Source organism: Acipenser ruthenus, chromosome 9 (genome assembly GCF_902713425.1).
Source record: "Acipenser ruthenus chromosome 9, fAciRut3.2 maternal haplotype, whole genome shotgun sequence".
NCBI classification, from domain to species: Eukaryota; Metazoa; Chordata; class Actinopteri; order Acipenseriformes; family Acipenseridae; genus Acipenser; species Acipenser ruthenus.
In genome coordinates, this window is record NC_081197.1 from 14610043 (window position 1) to 14635347 (window position 25305).

The 25305-nt window shown below is 36.5% G+C and overlaps 1 protein-coding gene across 2 annotated transcripts; it reads left to right on the top strand.

Moving 5' to 3' along the window:
- Nucleotides 1-1807: 1807 nt before the first annotated feature.
- LOC117407181 (breast cancer type 2 susceptibility protein-like) lies at nucleotides 1808-24743 on the top strand. 2 transcript variants are annotated; one of them, XM_059030477.1, is made up of 27 exons: nucleotides 1808-2042; nucleotides 2747-2845; nucleotides 4124-4375; nucleotides 4584-4659; nucleotides 5006-5058; nucleotides 5447-5487; nucleotides 5771-5882; nucleotides 5983-6038; nucleotides 6521-6632; nucleotides 7232-8287; nucleotides 9677-14560; nucleotides 14955-15050; nucleotides 15529-15598; nucleotides 16020-16540; nucleotides 16680-16870; nucleotides 17279-17466; nucleotides 17759-17929; nucleotides 18044-18422; nucleotides 18989-19144; nucleotides 19300-19447; nucleotides 19747-19868; nucleotides 19949-20150; nucleotides 20450-20616; nucleotides 20976-21114; nucleotides 22145-22401; nucleotides 22642-22779; nucleotides 23668-24743. In XM_059030477.1, exons 2-27 carry the CDS (start codon nucleotides 2785-2787, stop codon nucleotides 24322-24324), a joined length of 10305 nt encoding a protein of 3434 aa, XP_058886460.1. In that variant the 5' UTR covers nucleotides 1808-2042; nucleotides 2747-2784; the 3' UTR covers nucleotides 24325-24743. The 2 variants fall into 2 exon arrangements, with proteins under 2 accessions (XP_058886460.1, XP_058886461.1); XM_059030478.1 differs by having other exon boundaries at nucleotides 1808-2036.
- The last annotated feature ends 562 nt before the right edge of the window (nucleotides 24744-25305 follow it).

The following is a 25305-nucleotide window of genomic DNA, read 5'->3' on the forward strand; positions in this document are numbered from 1 at the left end:
AATTAACTGTCCAAATTCGCAAAACGTCTAGTTATTAACCCGTTAGCTACCCGAATAATTATACAGCACTATTGTTTAAAAATGAGTGTTTTTAATAAAACAAGTTTTATAAACGAATAACATTGTACTTGCTTTTTACCATGTGTCCCAGAAGAACCGCTTGATTACAATCCCTAGAGGACAATTCATTTCTCGTCTCTTTTACTTCTGTCAGTATTTCATTGCTCCGAGTTAATGTTTTGAAGATCTATGTGGCTCTTTTTTTAAACTAAATTTAAAAACATGTATATTATTTTTTAACATATCTCTGGTTTGTTCTGTAAAATATTATCAATGTAACAAAAACATACATACATGGAAATAAAAAAGACAATTTATTTTTGCTTTTCTACCTTGCATCTAAATTAACTTTTTTCACCTTTAACTGCTGTGTGTAAGTGGTAGCAGTAGCGTGCATATATTATTACATTGGAATAATACAATTATCATAAGAACATAAGAACAAGAACGTTTACATTCGGCCCATCTTGCTTGTTTGGTTGTTAGTAGCTTATTGATCCCAGAATCTCATCAAGCAGCTTCTTGAAGGATCCCAGGGTGTCAGCCTCAACAACATTACTGGGGAGTTGGTTCCAGACCCTCACAATTCTATGTGTGAAAAAGTGCCTCCTATTTTCTGTTCTGAATGCCCCTTTATCTAATCTCCATTTGTGACCCCTGGTCCTTGTTTCTTTTTTCGTGTTGAAAAAGTCCCCTGGGTCGACATTGTCAATACCTTTTAGAATTTTGAATGTTGAATCAGATCACCACGTAGTATTCTTTCTTCAAGACTGAACAGATTCAATTATTGTAGCCTGTCATACGACATGCCTTTTAAACCCGGGATAATTCTGATTCCTTTTCTTTGCACTCTTTCTAGAGCAGCAATATCCCTTTTGTAACCAGAACTGAACACAATATTCTAGATTAGGTCTTACTAATGCATTGTAAAGTTTTAACATTATTTCCCTTGATTTAAATTCAACACTTTTCACAATATATCCGAGCATCTTGTTGGCCTTTTTTATAGCTTCTCCACATTGTCTAGATGAAGACATTTCCGAGTCAACATAAACTCCTAGGTCTTTTACATAGATTCCTTGTTCAATGTCAGTATCTCCCATATGATTTATAATGTACATTTTTATTGTTTGCGTGCAATGTGTCTGCCTCCCTTAAAATATCCACTAAAAACTACATCTCCCAGAATACCATGTCGTTAAATTCATCGGCGTTTTGCATCGCTGAGTCGGAAGTGACATCACTTGGTGCTCATCGGTGGGGAAATTTAAGAATAGTTTGGTGAATCAACATGTATACATGCCAACAGTCCCTATATGGTCGGGACAGTCCCGATTTCCTAGCAAATGTCCCGCGTCCCGATGCAGAGGGAGAAAGACCCCATATTTACACATAGAAAATAAAGCATTTATTCTGCACATTAGAGTTAGTGAAAACCGGTTAGGGTTATAAAAAAAATATATAAAAAAAACAACTCCGCCCCCCCAAGGCCATCTGTCTTGCCAACCCTTCGTCTCCCCTCTTCCAGAATCCTGGAGTCGCCACTGGTGTAATGTAAACAAACGTGACAGTAAATAAATGCTGCTAAGTGTACAGAAGGCTACACTTATACCATTTGTCATGTTAACACGCTGATCCTGGGATCTATCCTAATGATCTAGGTAAAATTAAGATCTTCCACCGTTAACTTTAGGTCACTGAAATAGACCAATCAGTTTTACTCGGAACATTTTCCTCTTTCGCCCTGTCAGTCACTGGGAATGCGCGGCGCACACTACACTACAGAGTCACACGCATAGCTTTGGTACTGGCAGCAGGACAGCTCCTGATTGGCTCGTCAACAGACCTTCCGCCTGTAACGTTGCACGACTGGCGCGAGAGGTTGAATGTTTTGTAGGTTACGAAAGGCCTCCAGGATCAGAAAACAAATAATTTATTTGGAAACTTACAGATGAAAGTATTTACGAAATGTCGAGGTACCGGTATGTTACACTCTTCATCTATTGTTCACATTCTCCAAAAAAAAAAAAAAGCTAATTTATTAGTTATTCTGTATAGTTTTGTTTTGTAAAAGCTTTTTTTGTTTACACTCCATTTCTATAAGCACATAGTATGTTTATTTATTTATTTTTAAGCGTAACTTATAATCAGACGTAATATTATTTGCTGAGTCTGTCGGGAACCCATCTAGTGTGTGATTAGTTGATTGCATACGCGTTAGTACTGTAAATATACATTTTGTAAACAAAATAATGACAGCACTGTTGCCTGTGTATGTACTACAGTGCCATTGTTTTAGTTTTAAAACATCGTGTACATTGCTCATTTTCACGAAGTTAATGCAAAATAAAAACAGCCCAAACCCTCAGATCAAAAGTAGTGTTAGAATAATACATCAAGTAAAAGTAATGGCACTTATGACAATGAATACAGCATATACTGTGAGATAGGTACCATGCGCCCACACTTTATAGTTTTATAGGTCTAAGAACCTCTAATACAAATAATTACATTTTGATTACATTTTCAGTTACAACGTTGCTTAGTAAGAGCCTGTTTAGCACAAATTGTATTTACAGCTGGTGGCATGTAATTTTAAAATAATAACAATAATGTATTTGCTGAATTACAATGTGTCCTCTGTACTGTAATGTTTTTCTTTCGACTTTTTTTTATGGTAAATCAGAGCCTGATGGATATCATAAATACGTTCTTAATGCTTAAATGGCTGGAAATCCTGCAAGAAGAGGCCTATTTGAATGTTTCAATGCTCCTAGTAGTTTAGGTAATGTCAATTTAGGGTTCTTTCTGAAATTCATCTTAAATGCTTAAGCAACACAAAATCTGTGGTAAGATACAGAATGTGTAAGGGTGTATGTTTGTGTAGTGTTCAAAAGTTTGGAAACAACAAGTGCTTTGAAGACTTGGGATGGGGATTGTATTTGAGTTTTCCTCACTCAGACCCTTTACTTACTAAATATCTTGGTATCCCTGAATGGGTAATTGTCTCCTCTTTAATTGTATGCCAAGGATTTTAATGAGCAATCTGTCTCACAAATCCAGTGGTGCCCTAAATATGATCAATTTACTAACAATGCTGAATGACTGGCTGGGGCATTTGTTCTCTATTTTATTCAAAAAATGATTTTACTGAGCGGTTACTGCCAAGACTGGTGCACTATTCAATGCAGTGTTATCCTTGACAGTCTGGAGCCAGAAACCAATTTTTTAGGGTAAATTGAAAAGAAAATGTCTTACCGTCATTCTGCATTGCTAGTAAGTAGATCAAATTTGGGGTACCAAGGCACTTGTGGGACAATCTGTTCATTAAAATCTCTTGTGTATTTTTGAAGAAGAGACCATTTTCTATTCAGCGATACCAAGATGTTTAGTGAGAAGATGTCCGGGAACAAACCCCCCACCCCCAGTTGTACTGCTTTCCTAGAAAAAGGAGAACATTTTGGGGTACCTTTCTACTTCTGAGATGTCTTGCTCATTACAATATTGTGCATGTTTTTAAAGAGATGATTATTTAGAGATACCATGGTATTTACTGTAGTAAGTAAGAGGTCTGAGTAAGGAAAATGGGCAATGCAATCCCCACCCCTTGTCTTTCTGTAAATTATATGTTGTTCGCAAGCTTTTGATCATGACTGTATAAGTCACATCTACCAATTCTGAAGTATTACTATATTATCACCTTGTTTTTTAAAGATATGATGAGCATAATGGGATTTTAAAATACATTTGAGCACAAAAGCATTGAACATGTAATGTTGTTAATTGGAAGTATGTCAATTGAACCTATGAGTTTCAAGGACAGGCAAGGGCAAAATGTTAAGTTCCTCCTCTTGTATGTCTACAGTGATTGTGCAAGGCATAGTCGGTACTATATTTCAGTATTTGGTATGAACAGCTCAATAAGAGTCCGTACTAGTTTACTGTATGGGAGGATGAAGTTGGCAGAGAAATAAATGTGTGTTAAATTTAAGACTTTAAAAAATTTAAAAGGTTAGTTACTTAGTTAATACTCAAAGTGTGCTTTTGTTCTTTCTCTTGAAAGATTTGGGACCACTTGGTTCAAACTGGTTTGAAAAACTGACAGCGGAGGCTTCTGCACGTTGTGAACAGGAAAGCGACGCAGACCCTAAAAACTATAAAGCCCATTGTGACAAAGGAGATTATTTCAGTACACCATGCCAGAAACCGACTTTAGACAGCCAGATGGCATCTACACCAAAAATATTCAAAGGACAAGGCATTTTGTCACCTGAAACCTTTACTTCAGAACAAGAGCTGGTCACATTGGAAAGAGGTAAACCAAAGAATGTTCAGTATACTGTGTGGTACTGAGTTACACTGTACTGTATGAAATTACCATTATATTTATTTTGTTTTACACCAAGTAGACGTTTCAAGCTTTTGATAGCCATCCATTTTCAATGTGTTTGTAACTACTGTAAATACTACCAGTACTTATTCATGCAGAGTATATTTTGTTGAAATATGTTGTTGTCTTGCAGGAGCTCTTACAAAATCACGTAGAAAACAGTTTAATGATGACACAAGCCCTTGTTTAAATGCATCGTCAAAAGAAAGGTAATTTAATTATATTCTATTAGGTCTGTGTACAATTTTTTTTTTCTTGGTAAGGCATATATTATATATGATTGAAAGTGAAATTGAAAACTTTTTTTTTTTTTCGAAATGAGTAAGGTAAATTATCCATGCAAAAGAAAAGACAAGACAACGATCTCCTTCAAGTTGTTTTACCTGTCCCACAACTCTTTCTGTGCTAAATAATAAAATAATTTTTATTCTCCTCCCTTTTCCATCACTCATCTGTATTTTGTGGTCTCATTTATAAAAGGATTAGCCATGTCAAGTCTCAGATTTATTGTACTTTACAATACATAGCAAATCTCATTTTCTTTTTTATCTGCAGCCCGGCATTTTTAAGAGATATTTGTAAAACGCCTCGTCGTGCTAATAACTATGGTAAGTGGTGCTTTTTTACCAGACAGTAAACTACCTGATCACAGTATTTCATTATTTCCATACAATAATAGAACAGTGTAATAGGATCTGAATCTGCACAGTATAGTAGCATCGTAATAATTAAATTCTTGCAGAATATATCATACATCCACTTCCAATGGGATTCCATGTCCTGCAATAACATGGCATAGTTTTTGTATTTTAAACTGGTTTGGCTGTCGTGGGGAATGTGTGATAATTGTGCCAGGGCCTTTTTGGAAACAATACCTGGTTCTTGCACAACCTGGAGCTAATTCCAGTAAATCTTACTTGGCATGTAACAGTTGTGTATTTTAATGGCATTTTTTCATAGCAATTATTGCCTAATTAAATTAAATCATCTTTTCAGATGCTGTTGGATGCCTATTGGACACACCAAAAATCTTTTTGGTAAGTACCATTGTCATCCCTACAAATCGTTAAGACAAGGAATCATTTTAAATACATATTAAATACATATTACACTTTATTCCAAACACTTCTTTGACAGTTGTCTAAAATACAATGCAGTTATGCTAGCTAGTTTATTGAAATCTAGTGATTTCAGATTTAGGCTCTGCATGTTGCAAAACATACAAGCATGTACGCACTGATAATCCATGAACGCTGTACTGAAAATGAAATATTTTTCATTGATAAGAAGGTCACTGTTGAGCATGTGATGTTGTTTCAGGTTGATGATGCAAAACGGATTTCTGAAAGTCTAGGAGTAACTGTGGATCCAGACGTGTCATGGAGTAGTTCCTTAAACACACCTACGACTGGGACACCTACACTTATACAGTGTAAGATTACACACTATAACTGTTTATCTTGTATTTATAACAATATTGAAAAGAAGTGTTCCTTAAATAGAGAAAGACAAATATTTCTTCTTTTTTTCAGCTAAGGCAAAAGAGGATGTTTGTCAAAAAAGGATTTCTGAGGAGGAATCTAGTATTGTAAGTAATTTTTGGGGGATATTGTTTAATTATTTTATGACTGAAATGGATTTTCATGATAAAGGCATTGATTTTGACCCTGAAACATCTCTCAACTGAGACTTCTGGTACTGACCAAATAAAAAAAAATGTTAAGGTCTAGACTTGTGAAAAAAAAAATTAAGAATACTGTACACCTGGGTTAGGTGGTATTTGCCATTAATCTCCTAGATTAAGATTTTCCATTAACAAACAGATCTTCCAAAATTGCAAGTTTTTTTTTTCAACTTGAGTCCAGGTGCTTACTTTTTTCTATGTAAATTGTTTAATTTTAAAAGTTATTCGGGAAAATGAGTTGAAAAATATTACAGTTGCATTTGGAAAGAAAAATGCCCACATTTTCAGAAGGCTCCAGCTTAAACTCCTCGGTCTGAAGAACAGCTTGTGCATACTGTAGGTGCCAAAGTTCTGCTTTTCATTGTTTTCTTATAAATGTATTTCAGTTTGTGCGCAAACTCTTCCCCTGCCAAGCCAGTACAGCTGATTCTGGGTCCAATGTAATCCCTGTCGCATGTGAAGATGAACAAAAAATCAGCACTTTTGTCAAAAGCTATGGTGAGTCACTATTGTTTTGATGTTTGTTTAATGATAATTAAAAAAGTAAGCTGTGAATAATGTTCTTTAAAACCAGTTATTTGCTATCTGTGTTTGGGAAGGAGAATGAATGTGCAGCAGTGTGGAGTAGTGGTTAGAGCTCTGGACTCTTGACCGGAGGGTCGTGGGTTCAATCCCGGGGGGGGGACGGGACACTGCTGCTGTACCCTTGAGCAAGGTACTTTACCTAGATTGCTCCAGTAAAAACCCAACTGTATAAATGGGTAATTGTATATAAAAATAATGTGTACAAAATAATGTAACAATTGTAAGTCGTCCTGGGTAAGGGCGTCTGCTAAGAAATAAATAATAATAATAATAATAATAATAATGAATGCTGAGTCTGAGGTCATATTTTGCATAAAAAGATGATTCTATATTCAGCAATGCAAATATATGTTGTTCGCAAGAGGTTCGAGTGGAGAAAACGAGCAACAAATGAATAATTCAATGTCATTCTGTATTTATTCATCTGACAAAATACTTGTTGGAGGACAGTGCATAGAGTAGAATATTAATACACAGGCAAATAAAATCCTTTTCATTCTCTGTCTTGGTAGACTTGAATGAGGAATCGGACTGTTTGAAGAACACAAGTGGAAACTTTGAAGGTAAAGGACAAGGCGCTGCAAGTACACCTTGGAAACAGACACTACCGGATGCCCTGCAGGATGGGGAAGTACGCAAGACTGTTGCTAGTGTTCTTCACGGAGCCGAGGATGTTTTGTCAATATTTTTTAGAAACAGTACTAATTCAGGACTAAGGCGGGTGACATCCAAAAATAGCAGGAAGAGGGAATCGGACTGTTCACCTAAAAATGCTCAGTTGAAATTGCCTTCAACTGCAGTGACACAATCCTGGGAAGAGGCTGGCTTGTCTGGAGCACTTCAGAAAGAAGGACCACATTTAACAAAAGTGACAGATTGCTCTGATTTTGTTAAACAAAGTTGGTCTGAAGTCAGAATCTCTGAAAACATAGAATGGTCGCAGCTAAGCATTTCAGAATTAAATGTTACTCATCTTGAGAAAACATGCTACAATGTACCTTGCTCATCAAAAACTGTTGCATCATCAGAAACTAATGAACCCAGTGAAAAAGAAGTAAACACAAACTCCCCTACAAGATCTATAGAAAATGACTGTAGGCCCGTACAAATTGAAGTTTTATCTAAAAATGAAACAATTTTGAACAGCTCAGATGTAATCTGTGGTAAATACATTAAGACAAATGAAACCGATATTGTGTTTCATAATGAAGCGAACACTTCAGATTGTACAATCGCAGTGCTGTTAAAGCAACTCCCTGAATACTCCCCAACAGATCTGCTACTGTTAAATATCCAGATGCCTGAAGAACAAACTGAAAAGAAAAATGAAGATGTGGAAACAAAAGAACATGATTTGCAGCAAAATGTTCAAAAGTTTACAGATGTTCCTTCAGATAATGTTGATCCTTTAAAACAAGAACAGCTGCTGTTGTGTAATAATTCAGCAATGTCAACAACAAAGAAACCCCCGAGGAAATTTCTTTACTCCCTTCAGGACCCTCTCAACTCTGAAGAGCCCAAACTTACTGCAGGCCAGAGCGATTCATGCAAATTGTCAGCTGCTGCAGGTATGTTATTGTAGTTTTGAATGTTAATTGCTTGAAATGGTAAGTTTCTAGGAATATATATTTTTTTGTGTACGTTAATTTCTGTGTGGATAAATCACACAGAAACAGGGTGGGGTTAAAATTTGGCTAAAATGTGATGATTCCTCAACACTGATGACTTATGTGCTTAACGAGTCATCCATTGTTCTTACACGTACACAAAGATAAGCACAACAAAAGTCAACTTTTTATACCTATCAATATTCCCTTTAAAGCATATTCATGATGACATATTTCAATGCTCTTGGATCACATACAGAAAAACTCATGTAACTTATTCCGTACATCTTCAGCTGATTTTGAATCTCTTTAGCTTTTCTGCTGCTTTTGCGCTGTGATGGAAAAATCCAACAATGGCACTACATTTCTGCAGAAGGGAATCCAAGCTAGGGTCAGCCTTTAGTGAGTCTTTAACTAAGTTCAATGTCTGCGCAAAACATGGACTATGTTTCCATCCTGCTTTGCGAACTGCAGCCACCATGTTTGCCCCATTAGCTGTAATCACAGCTTGGACTTTGTAGTAAGTGTCCCATTCTACTGTGATTCTTATCCGATTCTCAGCAATGTTATCTCCAGTGTGCTGTCCAGGGATGTGTGATGTTTTCAAAATGTAGGACTGTATGTGCTTGTTCATATATCTATGTAATGATATGAGACAGTTAGTTAGATATGCCCCTGTTGCCCTTGATGTCCACGTATCTGAAATTAGAACGTCACTTGCAGCTTCCAGTGATCTCTTCACTTCCATCTTAACTTTATTATATAGTTGAGGGAGTTCAGTGCGCATCAGAGATCTCCTATTCGGAATCTTATACCGAGGTTCAAGCACCTTTACAAAGGGGTGTAATCGATACTTTTGATACCAAAAAAATTGATACCAGATATTAAAAAGTGGTATTGAAAGTATAGATTACTTTGGTATCAATCCGCCCACCCCAATTCTGAGGCTGAATGTGTTTACTTTGCAAGAGCAGGGTGATATATTATCGTTTTAATGTTCATACTGCTTCCAAAAAGCATTGCAATGCTTCAGAGTAAGGGTAAACTATTAGTCCTATAAATATTCCATTTAATTCTGGATTTTTCAACTGTAAATGTAACAAAATTATGATAACGGAAATTGTAGTTTACACATAAAATAGGCTGGGGAAATTCGTTTTAGGGCCATAATTATAAATGTTAATGTGTTTTAACATTTATTTTGTAACTGAGAATGTCTAACAAAAAGATCTGCTATATTTTAATAGTAAATAAAATAGATATGATTTTCATATATATATATATAATTGTACCTGTCTTTAATTAATACTTTGTAACTACACACATTTCTTAACTCTTTTTTTTCTCCAGATTCTTCCTCTAAAGAAACACCTGCAGTTATTGTACCCATTTCGGCTGAAACCAAAAGCAAAGCCAAAATCAATGGGTGTCTTAATAACCAAGCAAACCCAGAAGTTTCCGCTGATGAAGTTACTGCAATAGTTCCGCTAACAGCTAAATACTGTGAGGTTTCTCACCCTTCAGTTAATGTACAACGTAAAGTGTCAGCGACTGCATGCCGTTCAGCAGCTGAATGTTTAAGGAATAAATCTGTGACCAATCAGTTGCAGGGTTCAAAATCTGATCAAGAAAGTGGAATGATAAAAACTAATTTTAAACATGATCATCCTGTGGTGCTGCCATCTGATATTTCTGGGAATGACCTCATTGATGATATCCATAACAGTGTGAAAGGCTCTCAATCAGCTGAACTGAACCAGTGTGGGACTAAATCTAATACAGTGAAAAGGACAGCAAGAGAAAAGCAGGAAGGAACTACATTTACTAATTTATCAGCTAGTGTTCAGAGTTGTGAGTTATCAAACGTCACACATAGTTCCAGTAAAAAAGATGAGAGTTTTGTACACATGGGTTTTAATACCGCTAGCAATAAAATAATGGTGGAGTCTAACAGAGCAATTGAAAATGTTAAACTGGATGAGTTTTCTGCAGATACTGTAATGGATATGTCCAAACCTAAAGAATCAACATCTTTCAAAACACAACACCAAGCTCCACGTAAGAACTCTTTCAGTGAATGCATTGATTTGTCAGGAAATGACATTGTGAGAAACACAAGGACAGATCCTTTGTCAGTATCTTTGGATAGATCCAGTGATCTTTCTTCAATAAGCCATGGCTCTTCCAGTTTCTCAGGTTTTAAAACAGCCTCTAACAGCACTATACACGTGTCTTCAACAAACCTTGAGAAAGTCAAGTTATTGTTTAAGGAAATTGATGATATATGCCTTACAGATGATTCTTCAGATAATAGGAGCTTCGAGAAGAAAGAAGTGAAATATCTTTGCAGTAAAGCTGAAGTAACAATAACATCAGAATTCCCAATGCAAACTGATCAGATCAGAAGCCCTTGTGAGCAACTTGCAAATAAACAAAAAATACCTGAAGCAAGTGCTATTTTAACAGCTAGTCAAAAAGCAGAAGTTGTGGAACTATGCCGTTTTTTGGAAGACGCCGATAGCCAGATTGAGTTTACACAGTTTAGGAAAGCAAAAAAGGCTGCACATGATACTGGTGAAGACCCAGAGCTTGCTTGTTCTCATGCAGATATTTCTGATATATTAAAAGGTGTTGATTTTGACGATAGTTTTAACACAGACTATGAAGAACATTTTATTCTAAATCCAGTGTTGGACAAAAAGACAACAAACAATTATTTCCCTGAGGAAGTCTCTGTTTCAACCTTTTCCTCAGATGGACATTTTGACTTGCCACATTTTGAAGGATTTTCCACAGCTAATGGAATGAAGATAAATACCTCAAAGGAGTTTCTTAAAAGAGGAGAAAGTTTCTTTGATGATATTGATGTTGGCTGTGTGCCGTTGAAGAACCCTGCACTTGATTCTGATACGAAAGTTACAGACCTTTCAGGTGGTTTACCTGTCAATAAGATGGTGGATGATGATAGTACTTCCAAAGTAATACAGCAAACTGTTTCAAAATATCACCATAGTGAACAATTGGAAGTTGAGACTATAAATAAAGAAGGTCTATTAGAAGGTTTTCACACTGCTAGTGGTAGGAAGTTCAGCCTTTCAAAAAAAGCTATGGATAAAGCAAATGCTTATTTTGAAGAATGTTTTACTGAAAATGGAAATAAATATGGTCCCGAAATGCTAGAAAAGAAACATACCAAAGAATATTATGGTACAGGAGTTGCCACAGGATCAAACCAAACTACCCAGGGAGTATCACCTGATTCTCCTTATAATAATGTAATTTTAAGAGATGATTTGCAGAACGTGAAAGGCAAAATACACATTACTTGTACCAGTGAACAAAGTTTAGCTTTTGTAAATCAGGACTTGATAGGGGCACAAATGAGTGATGGTGGAATTGATGGCTTTACAACTCTTAGTGGTAAGAGAGTTCTAGTCCAACAAGATTCTGAGGCCAAAGCTGTAGCTTTGTTTTCTGATGAATACCTACTTATCAAGCCTGATCATGGAAACTGTTTCAATAACCCTCAAGGATCTATAACTGAGGATGCTATGATCACTCCCAAGAGCACTAGATCAATGATTGCCAGTACTTGTAAAAGACCAGGCTGTCACACTGTCAAAGACAAAAGAGATGGTGTCACATATTCTGAGGCAAAGAAAACTGATCAGGGAAGTGAATTGGTTTCAAAAGTGAATACAGTCACTTCAAGCTATATGCATTCATGTGGATTTCAAACTGCTGGAGGAAAATTTGTCTCGGTTACTACAGAAGCAACAAATGCTAAAGATATGTTTAAAGATAATGACCTGGACAGTAAACTAACCAAAATCATTGCAGAATCAGCAGCAATTTCAGATGTTCTTAATGGGTCTGAATTTAAAACACTGCAATTATATAGGCCAGATTCTAAATTGCAAGATGATCTCAATTCTAAAATTGATTTTTCAAGAAAGGTGAAGCCTATGTTGTCTGAACAAAACAGAACTATGCATATAGAAGAAAGAAACAGTCCAGGCTATAACTCCCCTCCTAATCAGCCTACACATTCTTCTGACAACTCGCTGGTCTCTTCCATCAATATAAGACCTTCAAATACAGACCAACAAGAACATTGCCTGTTTAACACAAGTATGGCTTTAAGCAGTTGTCAAGATGCCTCCTTTGAAAACACTACTGGCCATAAAGATTCAACTTTGGAAGCAGGGACAATTAAACGCTCACACAGAGATCTTGATGCTGGTGGCATTTTAACAAGTCAACCCTGTGGATTTTCAACTGCCAGTGGAAAAGTTGCAGTTAGTTTGCAGGCTCTAAAAAATGCAAGAGAAAATGTGTCTGACTTAGAGTTGGGGAGTGAAGAATTAATGGCACTTGTGGGCATAGGAGATGTGAATTCATGCAATGAACAGAAATGTTTACTTGAACTGAAGCATCCAAATTATAAGCTTCCCACACTACCTACTGCAACTTTTAAAACTGCACGGGGGCATGCTCTAAATATTTCAGAAGAGTCATTAAATAAAGCAAGGGGTATGTTTTCTAAATTAGAAGAGGATTATGGAAGTGAAATTGGGAAAGTTCAGAGGAGCAGCATATGTAGAAAACATAATGATGCTTTGCTGACTGGGGACAAAACCAGTGAAACCCAAAAGTTTACAAAAAGTTCAGAAACTCTGCAAACAACCAATATTTCTGTTCAAAATCAAACCAAAAAAAATTGTGCTGAGTTCAGTACCGCTAGTGGGAAGAAGGTGTCTGTTTCTGAAAAGGCACTTCAGGATGCCAAAACAGTGCTAAAAGACTGTGATGAAACTGCAACGAGTAATCTCAGTACCAACTTAAAGGAAGAAACTCCAAAAGCAACAAGTTCTGGTCAAAACACAAAAATCTGTTCTAGGTTTAGTATAGCTAGTGGAAAGGGGGTTTCTCTTTCCGAAAACGCATTTAGGGACGCTACACCCATGTTAGGAGAATTTGATGAATCTTTTACCAGTAATCTCGGTACCAACTTCCTAGAAGAAACTGCAAAAGCAACAAGTTCTGGAAAAAACACAAAAGGCTGTTCTGTGTTCAGTACTGCTAGTGGGAAGAGGGTGTCCGTCTCTGAAAAGGCACTTCAGGATGCCAAAACAGTGCTAAAAGACTGTGATGGAACTGCAACGAGTAATCTCAGTACCAACTTAAAGGAAGAAACTCCAAAAGCAACAAGTTCTGGACAAAACACAAAAGGCTGTTCTGGGTTCAGTACAGCAAGAGGGAAGAAGGTGTTTGTTTCTGAAAAGGCACTTTGGGAAGCTAAAACAATGCTAAAAGACTGTGATGAAACTGTAACTAATGATCTCAGTATCAACTTCACAGAACAAACTGTAAAAGCAACAAGATCTGGACAAAACGCAAAAGACTGTTATGGGTTTAGTACAGCTGGTGGAAAGATTGTGTCTGTTTCTATAAAAGCATTTCAGGAAGCTAAAGCCATGCTAGAAGAATTTGATGGAAACGTTACCAGTGATTCAAGTACCAGCTTCAAAGAAGAAATTGCGCTAGCAACCAGCCATTCTTCTGGGTTCAGTACAGCTAGCGGAAAGAGGGTGTCTGTTTCTGAAAAAGCATTTCAAGAAGCCAAAACTGTGTTAAAAGAATTTGAAGAAAGTAGTAGTGACTCTAAATCACATGGTTCAGAACAGCTTATCAGTAATATAAGTAAGACACCGGGGGAACTAGATGCTGAAAGCAAGCACCTGAACACTAAGTATAAGGAACTTCAAAACAGCCAACAAACACCAAAAGGATTTGGCTATTTAAGGTCATCAAAACAAGCAAATAAAACATTATCTGATGCTAAGGTTCTGTCATCAGTACTGCAATTGAACAAAGAAAAAAAAAATAATATGGTGACAACAGCAACGGGTGTTAAAAGTAAGAGTATGGAAGCTGCTGTTTCAGACCATCAATCCAGCCTCACCAAAGATGGGTCATCATCACTGCTTAATTTACACACTGATTGTCTTAATGAATGTACTGAAACCCAGCAGAGATACTTAGAGCAGGAAGCCATGGAGTGCACCAAGGCTTTGATGGATGATGTGGACCTAACTGATGAAAAACTTCTTCGCAGCCAAAGGAATCAAACTGACAGAACCGCTGGTGTCAGTAATACAAGCTGCCTGTCATCTTTGGTGAAAAGTTTTAGAAATGGAAAGAGAATCAGATCTGTAGGACAAGATTTAAAAGGTTAGTCCTATGTTAAAGTATATCTCTCCATTCCATTGGTCTCTAAACATAATTCCTGTAAAGTGACAGTGAATTGAGAGAAATATTGTTGTTGAGAAGGTGTAATCTGAAGAATATTTGTTTCTTAGGTTATGGAATAGGTTATGGTTAGTAATTAATACTTCTAGAACATCATGATCATAATCTTTGTCATTACAGTGTGTGTATATATATATATATATATATATATATATATATATATATATTACCATGTTATGTAGTTTATTATATAAATGACGATTTACACAGAGAACCTTAGTATTGTTTATAACAAAGACAGACAAAGAACACTTTCACATCATTTCTGTGAACAATTTTAATGTTATTTTGGGTTTTTATATTTGTCTTACTCCAGAAGAACCACCACTTAAAAGACAACTGTTGGCAGAATTTAATAGTAGCATTGAACAAGGAAAACATTCTATGAAAAAAGCATTTGTAAGCAGTCCAGGTAAGAAAGACCCTATAAAAGAAAAGTGATGATTTGGAACCCCTTTAAAAACACAATTTAAAATATAAAATAAATCCAGGATTATAAAGACTTTATGTCCTTTGGTAATGGTTTATGTGCCCAATTCTATACATTATCCATTATCACTACAATTAATTTGACTGAAATCAAACAAACAATATTTCTATTCAAAATCAAAACAAAAAAGACCATCCTGGGTTCAGTACTGCTAGTGGGAAGAGGGTGTCTTTTCCTGGAAAGACACTTCAGGATGCCAAAACAATGCTAAAAGACGAAGCTGTTATCAACGATCTGGTTATTAACTTCAAAATGACCATTTGTTGATTTGTTTAAACTTCCCAAATGAAGTCTGCTTTGAAACAAATACATTTACTAATATCAGTACAAAGTTGATGAATATTGCATGGAAAGCATAGCATAGTTACTATTTTTCAGCTCTTCACACAATTTTTTTTAGGTGCACTAAATGACCGAAGAACATTCACATATAATGTCCCTCTCAAGCCAATAGTCACCCATCCCTTCAGGTAAGTTTTATATTTTATTATTGTATAATTTATGTTTTTGGCTTTAAATGACAGGACGTTTCTAACATTTTTACACGTTGGCTTAGTATATGCTGAGCTAGAGGACATCCATCTCTAGCATTATTGAACATATGGAAAATAAACTGCCTTAAATATAGTTTATCATTAGGATAATCTGAAATTGTCAGCAGATCCTATTCCTAAACCAAAAACCTATATCTTGTTGTCCTTGTCAAAAGTGTCAATGGGTTGTAATTAAATTATCATTGTACTGCCATAACCTTTAATATCATTGCCCCTGTTTTTTCATGTATCTTGATTAGAATTTGTTACTGAGAAAAAAATCTAATATTAATTAACTTTGCAAAGCTTACGAGGCATTGTGTTAAAGAGCATGTTTATACATTTATTTTTACCGTAGTTATGGAGAAAGCACTGGACATAATGGACAGAAGTCAAAGATGTTTGAACCACAGAGTGTTGTTCCTGATAAGCCGTTCCACGAAGCAAAAACTGTCAGAACTGCTGTGTTTGTACCTCCATTTCGCACACATTCAAATTCCGAAATTCCCAGGAGCAGCACTTCACAGGAAGCCAATGGAGCGACAAGCACTTTTGTCCCTCCCTTTAAAACAAAACAAGCTTCACAGGTGTTGAAACAGAGTTCTCTGCACATTAACCAAGCCAATGATAATGAGCACAGAAACACTACCTTCCAGGAAGCTGATGAAGTGCCCAGGACATTTGTCCCCCCCTTTAAAACAAGACAAGGCTCTTTAAAAGATTGTGAACATACTGCAAATACATTTCTTGACATACCTCAGACAACTAATGAGCAGGAGACTGTCACGGACAAGACAAATGCACTTGATAAAACGGAAAATGGTATGCCTGTGAGCATCCACTCTAAACAACCGTCAACCTCAGAAGAACCTGAAACAGGTAATATCAGGTTTAATTTGTTTCTCTAAACTTTTTGTCTGTCAAGTTTTCTGTAACCAAAATGTATACAGTACAGAACACGACAATACCCAATGTTTTTATATCGCTCTCGATTCTAATGTTGATGTTTTGTTGACAGATGACGAACAAATGGTTCAGAATCTTCACTGTGCAAGGGATATGCAAGAAATGAGGTTGAGGAAGAAAAAGCGGCAAAACATTAGGCCGTGGCCAGGAAGCCTTTTCATGGCAAAAACTTCTGGAGTTGCAAGGATATCCCTGCATACAGCTGTAGATGCCAAACCCCCTGCTTCTTATTCAGCTGAACAGGTATAGGATGCACCATCACTGCAGTACACTTTCATCTAACATTAGCAGTTGGTAAGCTAAAAACTGCACAACTAATCTTTGTTTTTCTTTTTAGAAAGGAATTGTTACCTTTTTTCATTTTTAGTATGTTTACCAACAGGCTGTCTTTTTAACCAATCAGTTGCTAAGATGTATTTTGGATTCTCTGTTGCTTGGGGAGGGGGGGATATCTATCCAGTTTGGAAGGATGCTTCCAGCTTTTACTATACAAAGATTTCCTGGGTGGTGAATGATTTTTCAACAGTTGATTAGTAAAGAGGCTTTGTAATCACTCTGTTGGGTTGGTGTGGCAACATTTCATTTTCATAGCCCCATTACAGAAATGCACATTGTCAGAATTATTTTTTGTTTTTGTTTTTATATATACAGTTGTACAGATTTGGAGTTAGTCGACATATGTTACAAATATGTAGTGAGAATGCAGAATCCTTCAGATTTGACTTGAGAGATTACTTTAGCAGAGATCTCATTAAAGCTGGTGATGGAGTGCAACTTGCCGATGGAGGACGGCTAATACCTGATGACAAAGGAACAGCAGGCAAAGAAGAATTCTACAGGTATTACTACATAACTATACATTGTGTTTAATAGGGCAGATAAGCAATGTTTAATTTATACTCCTGTAGTGTATATTCATAGTTATATATCACCCGGTAAAGGCATGACAGGGCGTTGCACAGAGTGAGTCCTACAGCCAGGGGAGAACTGGCTGTGCGGTTGGCAGTAATTACCTGGAATTCCATGGGGAGCAATGCATTGGCCTCAATTTGATAACATTTGATAATGATAGAAAGTTTAATCAAACTCAAGCCCTATACATTTCTAACACAATTAGCTTTTTTTTTTCAGGGCCTTGTGTGATACTCCTACAGTTGATTCAAAGCTTATTAGTGAAAGTTGGGGCTATAACCACTTCAGATGGATTGTGTGGAAACTGGCAGCCATGGAAAAAGCCTTCCCCAAGGTGTTTGGAAGCAAGTGCCTGACACCTGAACGACTACTTCTTCAGCTTAAGTACAGGTATGTTACAAGTTTCAGATTGAATTCTATTTAAATTCAGTCAATGTATTATAAGTTCAGTAATCAAGTGAGTATTTATTTTATTAATTTTATTTTATTTTCCTGAGCTTGCAGGTATGATGTGGAAATTGATAAGAGCCAGAGATCTGCAATAAAAAAGATAACTGAAAGGGATGATACAGCTGCAAAGACACTGGTGCTCTGTGTTAGTAAAATACTATCAACAGGCTCAAAACCCATTCCACATACGAACAGAAAGTCTGATAACGGTGCCACCCCGAACAAAGACCTCAAGAAGGAAGTGCCGGTTGGTATAATAGAAGTGACAGATGGATGGTATGGCATTAATGTTCTTTTAGATCCTCCACTCGTAGCGCTGTTGCAGAAAGGAAAGCTGGCTGTTGGTAATAAGATTGTGACACATGGAGCCGAGTTGGTTGGTTCTCAGGATGCCTGCACACCCCTAGAAGCTCCTGAATCTCTTATGCTTAAGGTGAGCATTAAAGTAATAATAACCCGACCTATAGATTTTGTAATATTGTTACATTTATATTTTATTACTAATAGTAGTACCTTTCTTGTATTTCTTGTGTTTAGTGTGGTCTTGAATGGAAAGTACAATATTATATTGGAAAACTGGAAAAGCACTCAGGGTACAAAGGATATTGGACCTTTTAAGTACTTCTATATATTCAAGCATAGCAATATATCATTTTTTTAACTTGAAAAATAAGTAGAGTATGTTTGCAATTGTTGATGTTGTTTTTTTGTTTTTTCTTCTATTTATTTAAGTTTGCTTGGCCTTTGTTCAGAAGCTGTTCTTCATTTCTAGCTGCCAGCCATAGGTATTCGTTCTTATTGAAATTATTAAAATACTGAGTTTTAAGGGCTTAAAAGTGAGTTAAGATGCTGTAAAATATCTTCAGGTTAGTAAACGCCAACACCATCTAATAAATAGTGTATCAAGTTTCTTTTTGTATTGCTGGCTTAAAGACATGATTGCAAACAGTATTAAATGGCAAAAATAAAATATGACTTGACACTACTTTCTGACTTCAGATTTCAGCAAACAGTACTCGGCCTGCTCGCTGGTATGCCAAGCTTGGCTTTCACCGTGACCCTCGGCCTTTCCGGCTACCATTATCATCGCTTTACAGTGATGGTGGGACGGTTGGATGTGTTGATGTAATCATCCTTAGAAGTTATCCTATACAGGTACATTGTTTCAAATGATCACAATGCATGGTATGTGCCTCTACCCCTATTAAAATCTTGTAGAGCAGTATATTCTAATATCAGCACTGTATTTATGTAGTGCACCTTCCCAAGGTTGAAGCATTTATTCCGTAATACCTATTTTGTGTTTACAGTGGATGGAAAAGAAGCCGAATGGAGTATATTTGTTCCGCAATGACCGAGCAGAAGAAAGAGAGGCACAACGACAAGCTGAAAGTCAACAGAACAAAATGGAAGCCCTTTTTACAAAACTACAAGCTGAATTTGAAAATGAACATGAAGGTATATAAAAAATGTTGTGTGTAGGTTTAAAGTGTTTACTTTGACAGACTCATAGTTTTAATGTGACAGCTAATTAATGTTGACTTCTGAATTTCTGACTCATAACCCATGTAACAAATGTACTATTTTCATTGAATAGCCCTATAGCTTCTCTGATCAGATGTTCCTGTTAATTTTATCTAGCTAGATTCTTTTTTTTTTATTTAAAGGTCTAAGAATATTGTTTTAAACCTTGAAAAGAATGTCTATATATTTAGACTAGATTATGCATATTTTTTTCTTTTTTTTTCTTAAAACAGCAAAATGCAAAAGCAAAGACAAGAAAAGGCAGAGGTTTAGCAGGCAGCAAATCCAGTCTTTACAAGATGGTGCAGAACTGTATGAGGCAATCGAGAGCTCAAGCGATCCTGGCTACCTTGAGGTAAAGAATAAGGCAGTAAAAATGACATCTTGTAAACAGCTTTGCAACAACCCCTTCCAATTTTGTATGTTTTTTTTAAGGCCTGCTTAACTGACCAGCAGCTCAAAGCTTTGAGCAATCATAGACAAGTAATAAATGAACAAAAACAAGCCAAACTTCAGGAAGAGTTCAGGAAAGCTTTAGAATCTGCAAAGGAGGATGAAAACGGTTGCTCCAAAAGAGATGTTACTCCTGTTTGGAAATTACAGGTTGTGGATTGCAGAGATCATCAAAGTGACACAGGTAACCACCTGGATTTATACTAGTTACTGGTGTTAAAATGACCCCTTTTATTTCTAGCTGGACTGGAATGAGTTACCAATGCTTCAGACTTAAACCCCTAATTGTCATGCATTGGTGTTTGGTAGTTTGTTCGGTAACCTTCCTTACAGAGTCAACTCAGTTAGGCCCTGTAATCAGAGTTTTATTGCTGTGATTCGATACTGTAATTCTTTAGTGCAATGTATGTCCCAATTGATGTATTGTTGTATACTGAGTTTTTATATAATTTTGATAAAATTCTGTGTAACCTTCCTCTGCAGCCTACATGTTAAATATCTGGCGCCCAATGCTGGAGCTACGTTCTTTAATAAAAGAAGGCTGTAGATATAGAATTTACCAGCTTTCAACATCACAGTCCAAGGGACTATCTGGCAGCGGTGTTGTACAGTTAACAGCCACCAAGAAAACACAGTTTCAGCAGCTGCAGGTAAAATTCTTATTTATTAGATTACTTCTATTGAAATGCATAGTGATATCCTGTCCCCATTTTTAGTGGAGAGGGGTTTGTAAGATTGGATTCTGAGCAATAAAATGTTACTATGCATTTTGGTAGGGAATTGGACATAGCATGGGATGTTTAATGGCCACCTAATAGATCACACAACAGGGCATTGGCTTAGTTCAGGTTGAGCAGCCTCTTTCCTTCAATCTCCCAATGTCTGCCTTCATCTACTGATGTAGCTCTACTTGACTTTTAACATTTTAATAAGATTTGATTCCAATGTACAATGGATGGGTATGATTTCCCCTATTAAATTGTAATATGTGTTTTGATTGTTTCCTTAGGCATCACCAGAAAGCCTGTCCCAGCTCTACCATCCTAGGCAGGCTGTGAACTTCAGGTTGCTTTCAGACCCGTTGTTCCAACCACCCTGTGCAGAGGTGGACTTGGTGGGTTATGTGATCTCTATTGAAGAAAAACAAGGTATGTGGATTAGTTACCTGAACATGCAGTTATCCAATGGGCAACAAGCATTTAGCTAAGCATACCTGAAAATCTTTATCACACATTTTTACCTTTATCTTGATAGAATCCCATCTGATTGCCATGTTTTTTTGTTTTTTTTTAAATAATGTATCTTTAGCATAAGTTATCAGGGTATCTAGGGTTTATTGAGTTTTTTACACTACGAACACCTGGTTAACTGGCTGTATGAAAGGCTATATCTATGAACTATCTGACACTTTCCATGTATATTGGAAAGGTTGTATTACTATGAATGTAGGTTGTCATGATGATGATTTTGGTTGCAGTGACACCTGATTGGTTGCATCATTGCAGGCTATATCTTAGAAAAAGCTTCTCAGAATTTTAAATAAGACATTTTAAAATAGTTTTGAAAAATATCTTCACATCTTTATATTGTTTTGTACTGCTGTCCTAACTACATAATAACCAACATGTGACTTTTCATCTAAGCTTGTGTATTTCACTGAAGGTTAGATTGCTAGTCGACTACATTAGGCACTGCAAGTTTGCTAGTGGTCTTAAAAGCCAAGTTGGCTCTATGAGATCACACAGTGAAATGTACTCTGTTGTGACACAAATTTCTACTACATTTTTTAAAAATAGATCCAACATCTTTGCATAACTTGATATTTAATTACCAGGCATACCAACTAAATCTCTTTTTGAACCACCTGCATTTTTTAAGGTGGTGTGAAAAATGACTAGGTAAGCAGAAGGTTGTGTAGCTGTAATTTCTGCCCTCACTGAAACTGTGATTTTGTATAGTAGGGATTTTCCATTTACTAACAAGTGGGCAGAATCACCTTTATGGTTATTTCTAAAATAACCTCATTTTAGTTTTGTGATTAAAAGGAGAGTAGCCAGTAAAACTGAAAAATAATGATCACAGCAGAAAAGGATAGAGAACACACATTATATTAACCAGGTAGAAAAGAAAAACATATATACATTTAAACATCCATTGAACTAGTTTCATTCTGTGCAGGTGGTGCCCAAGTGATATATTTAGCTGATGAAAATCAGAATCTTGTGGCACTGAAGACATGGACAAGTCTTAAGCAACTAGCAGCTGAGGATATTGTGAAGCCATTGACCTTACTGGCGGCAAGCAATCTACAGTGGAGACACAGTAGAGCAGCAGATATTCCGACAGTATATGCCGGAGATCTTTCTGTTTTTTCTGCAAGTCCTAAAGAAGTTCATCTACAAGATGCTTGCTTACGACTGAAGAACACTGTGCAGGTAAACTATATCAACCCATTCTGTGTTTTGAAGATTTTTTACAGCTCCCTTTGGATTTATCAAAGCTCTAAAATGACGCGTTATTGCATTTGTTAATCTACTGTATGTGTTCAAGTCGGGGGATTTTCTTGGCCGATCACTTTCAACTGCTCAACACTTTTATCCGCCCAACACTTTTGTCCGCCACAGCCGTGCTGGGGAGATATATATGTGTAATACAATAACTACTGCTTTTTTCAGGATATTCAGCATTTCTGTAAAGAATGTGAGGAGGAACTCAAAAGCATAAAAACAGATGGTGCAAGTTCATTGCATTCCCCAGGGGAATTTTGCACCAATCCAAAAAGGCCTAATTGGAAATCAGAGAACAGAAATCTGGTAAGTGATTGCGCCGCATGATATTTAATAAAAAAATAATATTATTTATATGTATTAAAACCTCATCATATAGAACATCTATTTTAATGATCTGCGCCAGTGCTACAAAATAGCCATGCCAACATTCTGGTTGAGACATTCTGATGGTAGAGGCAATATTGAAAAATGCACTCTAATTCTGCCATGTTTCCACTACCTTTCACCAGGTGTAGCTCATTAATAAGACTCCTTACAACTGTGTAAAGACCAAAATTTAAAACATCCACAAATGTTTGTTCAACTTCATCCATCTTCGCTTGTTTGCTTATATTCAATCAATCCCACAATCCAATGTAACCTTTTACTACCGCACTATGACCATTACTGTGGCACTACTACTTCCTGGGTCAGCTATACGCAGACAGCCATCTTTATCTACACCTCGCCCAGACCGTGCATCAATACCTGGGAAAGGGCAGGGAAACGAAGCATTACATTAGTTTTTACTTTTATTACGGCATGTACCAATCTGGATTAGGCATAGCCACTGTTTGCCACCTTTGCGCACAGGCATTTGCGGGATTTTTCTTTTTATCTCTGATCTAAACAGCAGCAGAATCTTAACCCTACGAGTTTATTGTTAACAGAATTTACAAACAAACCATGGTCTTGTGGTTCGAAATATAACGTGTTAGTTTTGTTTAAGTTTAAAAAAAAAAAAAAAGCCTAACACTGTGAATGTCCATATTAATGAGATGTGTTACTTTTTAAGCTTCTTAATTACCCTAAAACAAGTAACATCTTACCTTTTCAGAAAACCTACTCTCATGTTATGTACTACTGACACCATCAGTGTAGATGCTATTAGTTTTGCTGTGCATGGCATTAAACAAATATTTTTTCTCATAGGTGCCGCCTTGTTTGGACAACAAGACTCCGCAGCCATCCATTTACGTGTTTAATTCACCAGCCTGCATGAAATCAACACAGTGTGTTGGAGTTGCTGAAAATCAGGACCCTAAAAGCCTAAAGAGGAGAAGAGGATTGGACGTTCTGTCTTGCATCCCATTACCCCCTCCAGTCACCCCTGTGAGGAATTTTGTCTCTCCAGCCATTAATAAAGCTTTTCGGCCTCCAAGGAGATGTGAAACACCAGTGACTACTACAAATCCAGGAGTTACTCTTAACAACAGTGAAACTACACCTTGTAAGACACTGGCTATTCCCAACCCGTTTGCAGAGGATCAGTGGGTGGATGATGAGGAACTTGCAATGATTAATACACAGGCACTGCTGAATGGTTCAGGGGAGGACATCAAAGGGGAAAGTAATTTCAAAGCGGCTACGACTTCAAGAAGCACTTTGATACAAAGTGTCTGTTCTCAGAACAACTTCTCAGTAGACAAACCAGCCCCAGAAAGAGGGCTTGAAAGTAGACAAAGTGTACTTGGCGCTCAAGAAAATGGTAACCAAGATGAAGCACTGCAAAACGGTGAACAAAATAAAAGTGTTGACCCTTTGCTCTGTCAGCAAAAACTCCAAACAAGAAGAAAAAGAAAACGTTGACACTTTTTTTTGTACAAATAGACAATCTGCAGTTATACATTTTGTGTCTTTTTGTATATACATTTCACTGTAAATATACATTTTTTATAGACGATTCTGTATTTGTTTGTATTTCAAGTATATATGTAATTGTTGTAAATATGGTTGTTACTTAACTGTTATTTATGAACAGAAAATGCTTCATACATAGAAAATATAGTCTGGGATACAGCACTACAAGCTTGTAATGCACATCGTGAACTTTCTCCAAGATCCAGGCTTTCTATAGCCAATACTGTCCTTTTGGTCCTCTCCAGCAAGTACTGGGATACAGCATGGCTTGTATTTAAGCAGTGACAAGGTGCTATGAGGGCTCTTGCACATATGCATTTTGTCATTTTGAAATAAGTATTTGTTATAAAGTGCTATTTACAATTATACGTTTGTTTATGGTATTTTTTTATTGTTATTTGAGATTTAAGATTAGTAGTTGTAGTGGTATTGTTTGAAACCTTAAGCATCAGTAAACAAAGCCATTTAACTACACTAGCATATACTAAAGAGCTGCAGTAAATCCTTTTCCCCTGGTGGCTATACTGGGGAATAATAAATATTTAAATTAAAATAAATACTATACTCTTGACTTGTGTTTTTTTAAGTATATTAATTTACTACTCAAATCCATATATGCATGCACAATTTCACCAAAATCCAAAAACAAATAAATGTTTTGATTATGAAAGATCAGCATGTGTTCCCAATTTGCATATAATATGATAGGTCTGTACACAATATATATATCAATTGGTTCTGTGTGTAGTACCTCAATAGAATTTTCTGCATCAGATAATTCTAACTACACAAGGTCCCTGGTTCCTTTACGATCCTATTAATATACCACAATACAATAGTAGAACACCATGCCATGACCCACTATCACGTGTAGACACCCTGACATACGTATGGATGAACTGACATATTTCTGTACTGTTTATCCCCATA

Coding starts and splice junctions, on each gene's coding strand:
- LOC117407181 (XM_059030477.1), top strand. CDS start 2,785: ATGGCTGGAAATCCTGCAAGAAGAGGCCTATTTGAATGTTTCAATGCT. Junction 14,561..14,954: donor TGTAGGACAAGATTTAAAAG/GTTAGTCCTATG, acceptor GTCTTACTCCAG/AAGAACCACCACTTAAAAGA. Junction 20,617..20,975: donor CACAGTTTCAGCAGCTGCAG/GTAAAATTCTTA, acceptor TTGTTTCCTTAG/GCATCACCAGAAAGCCTGTC.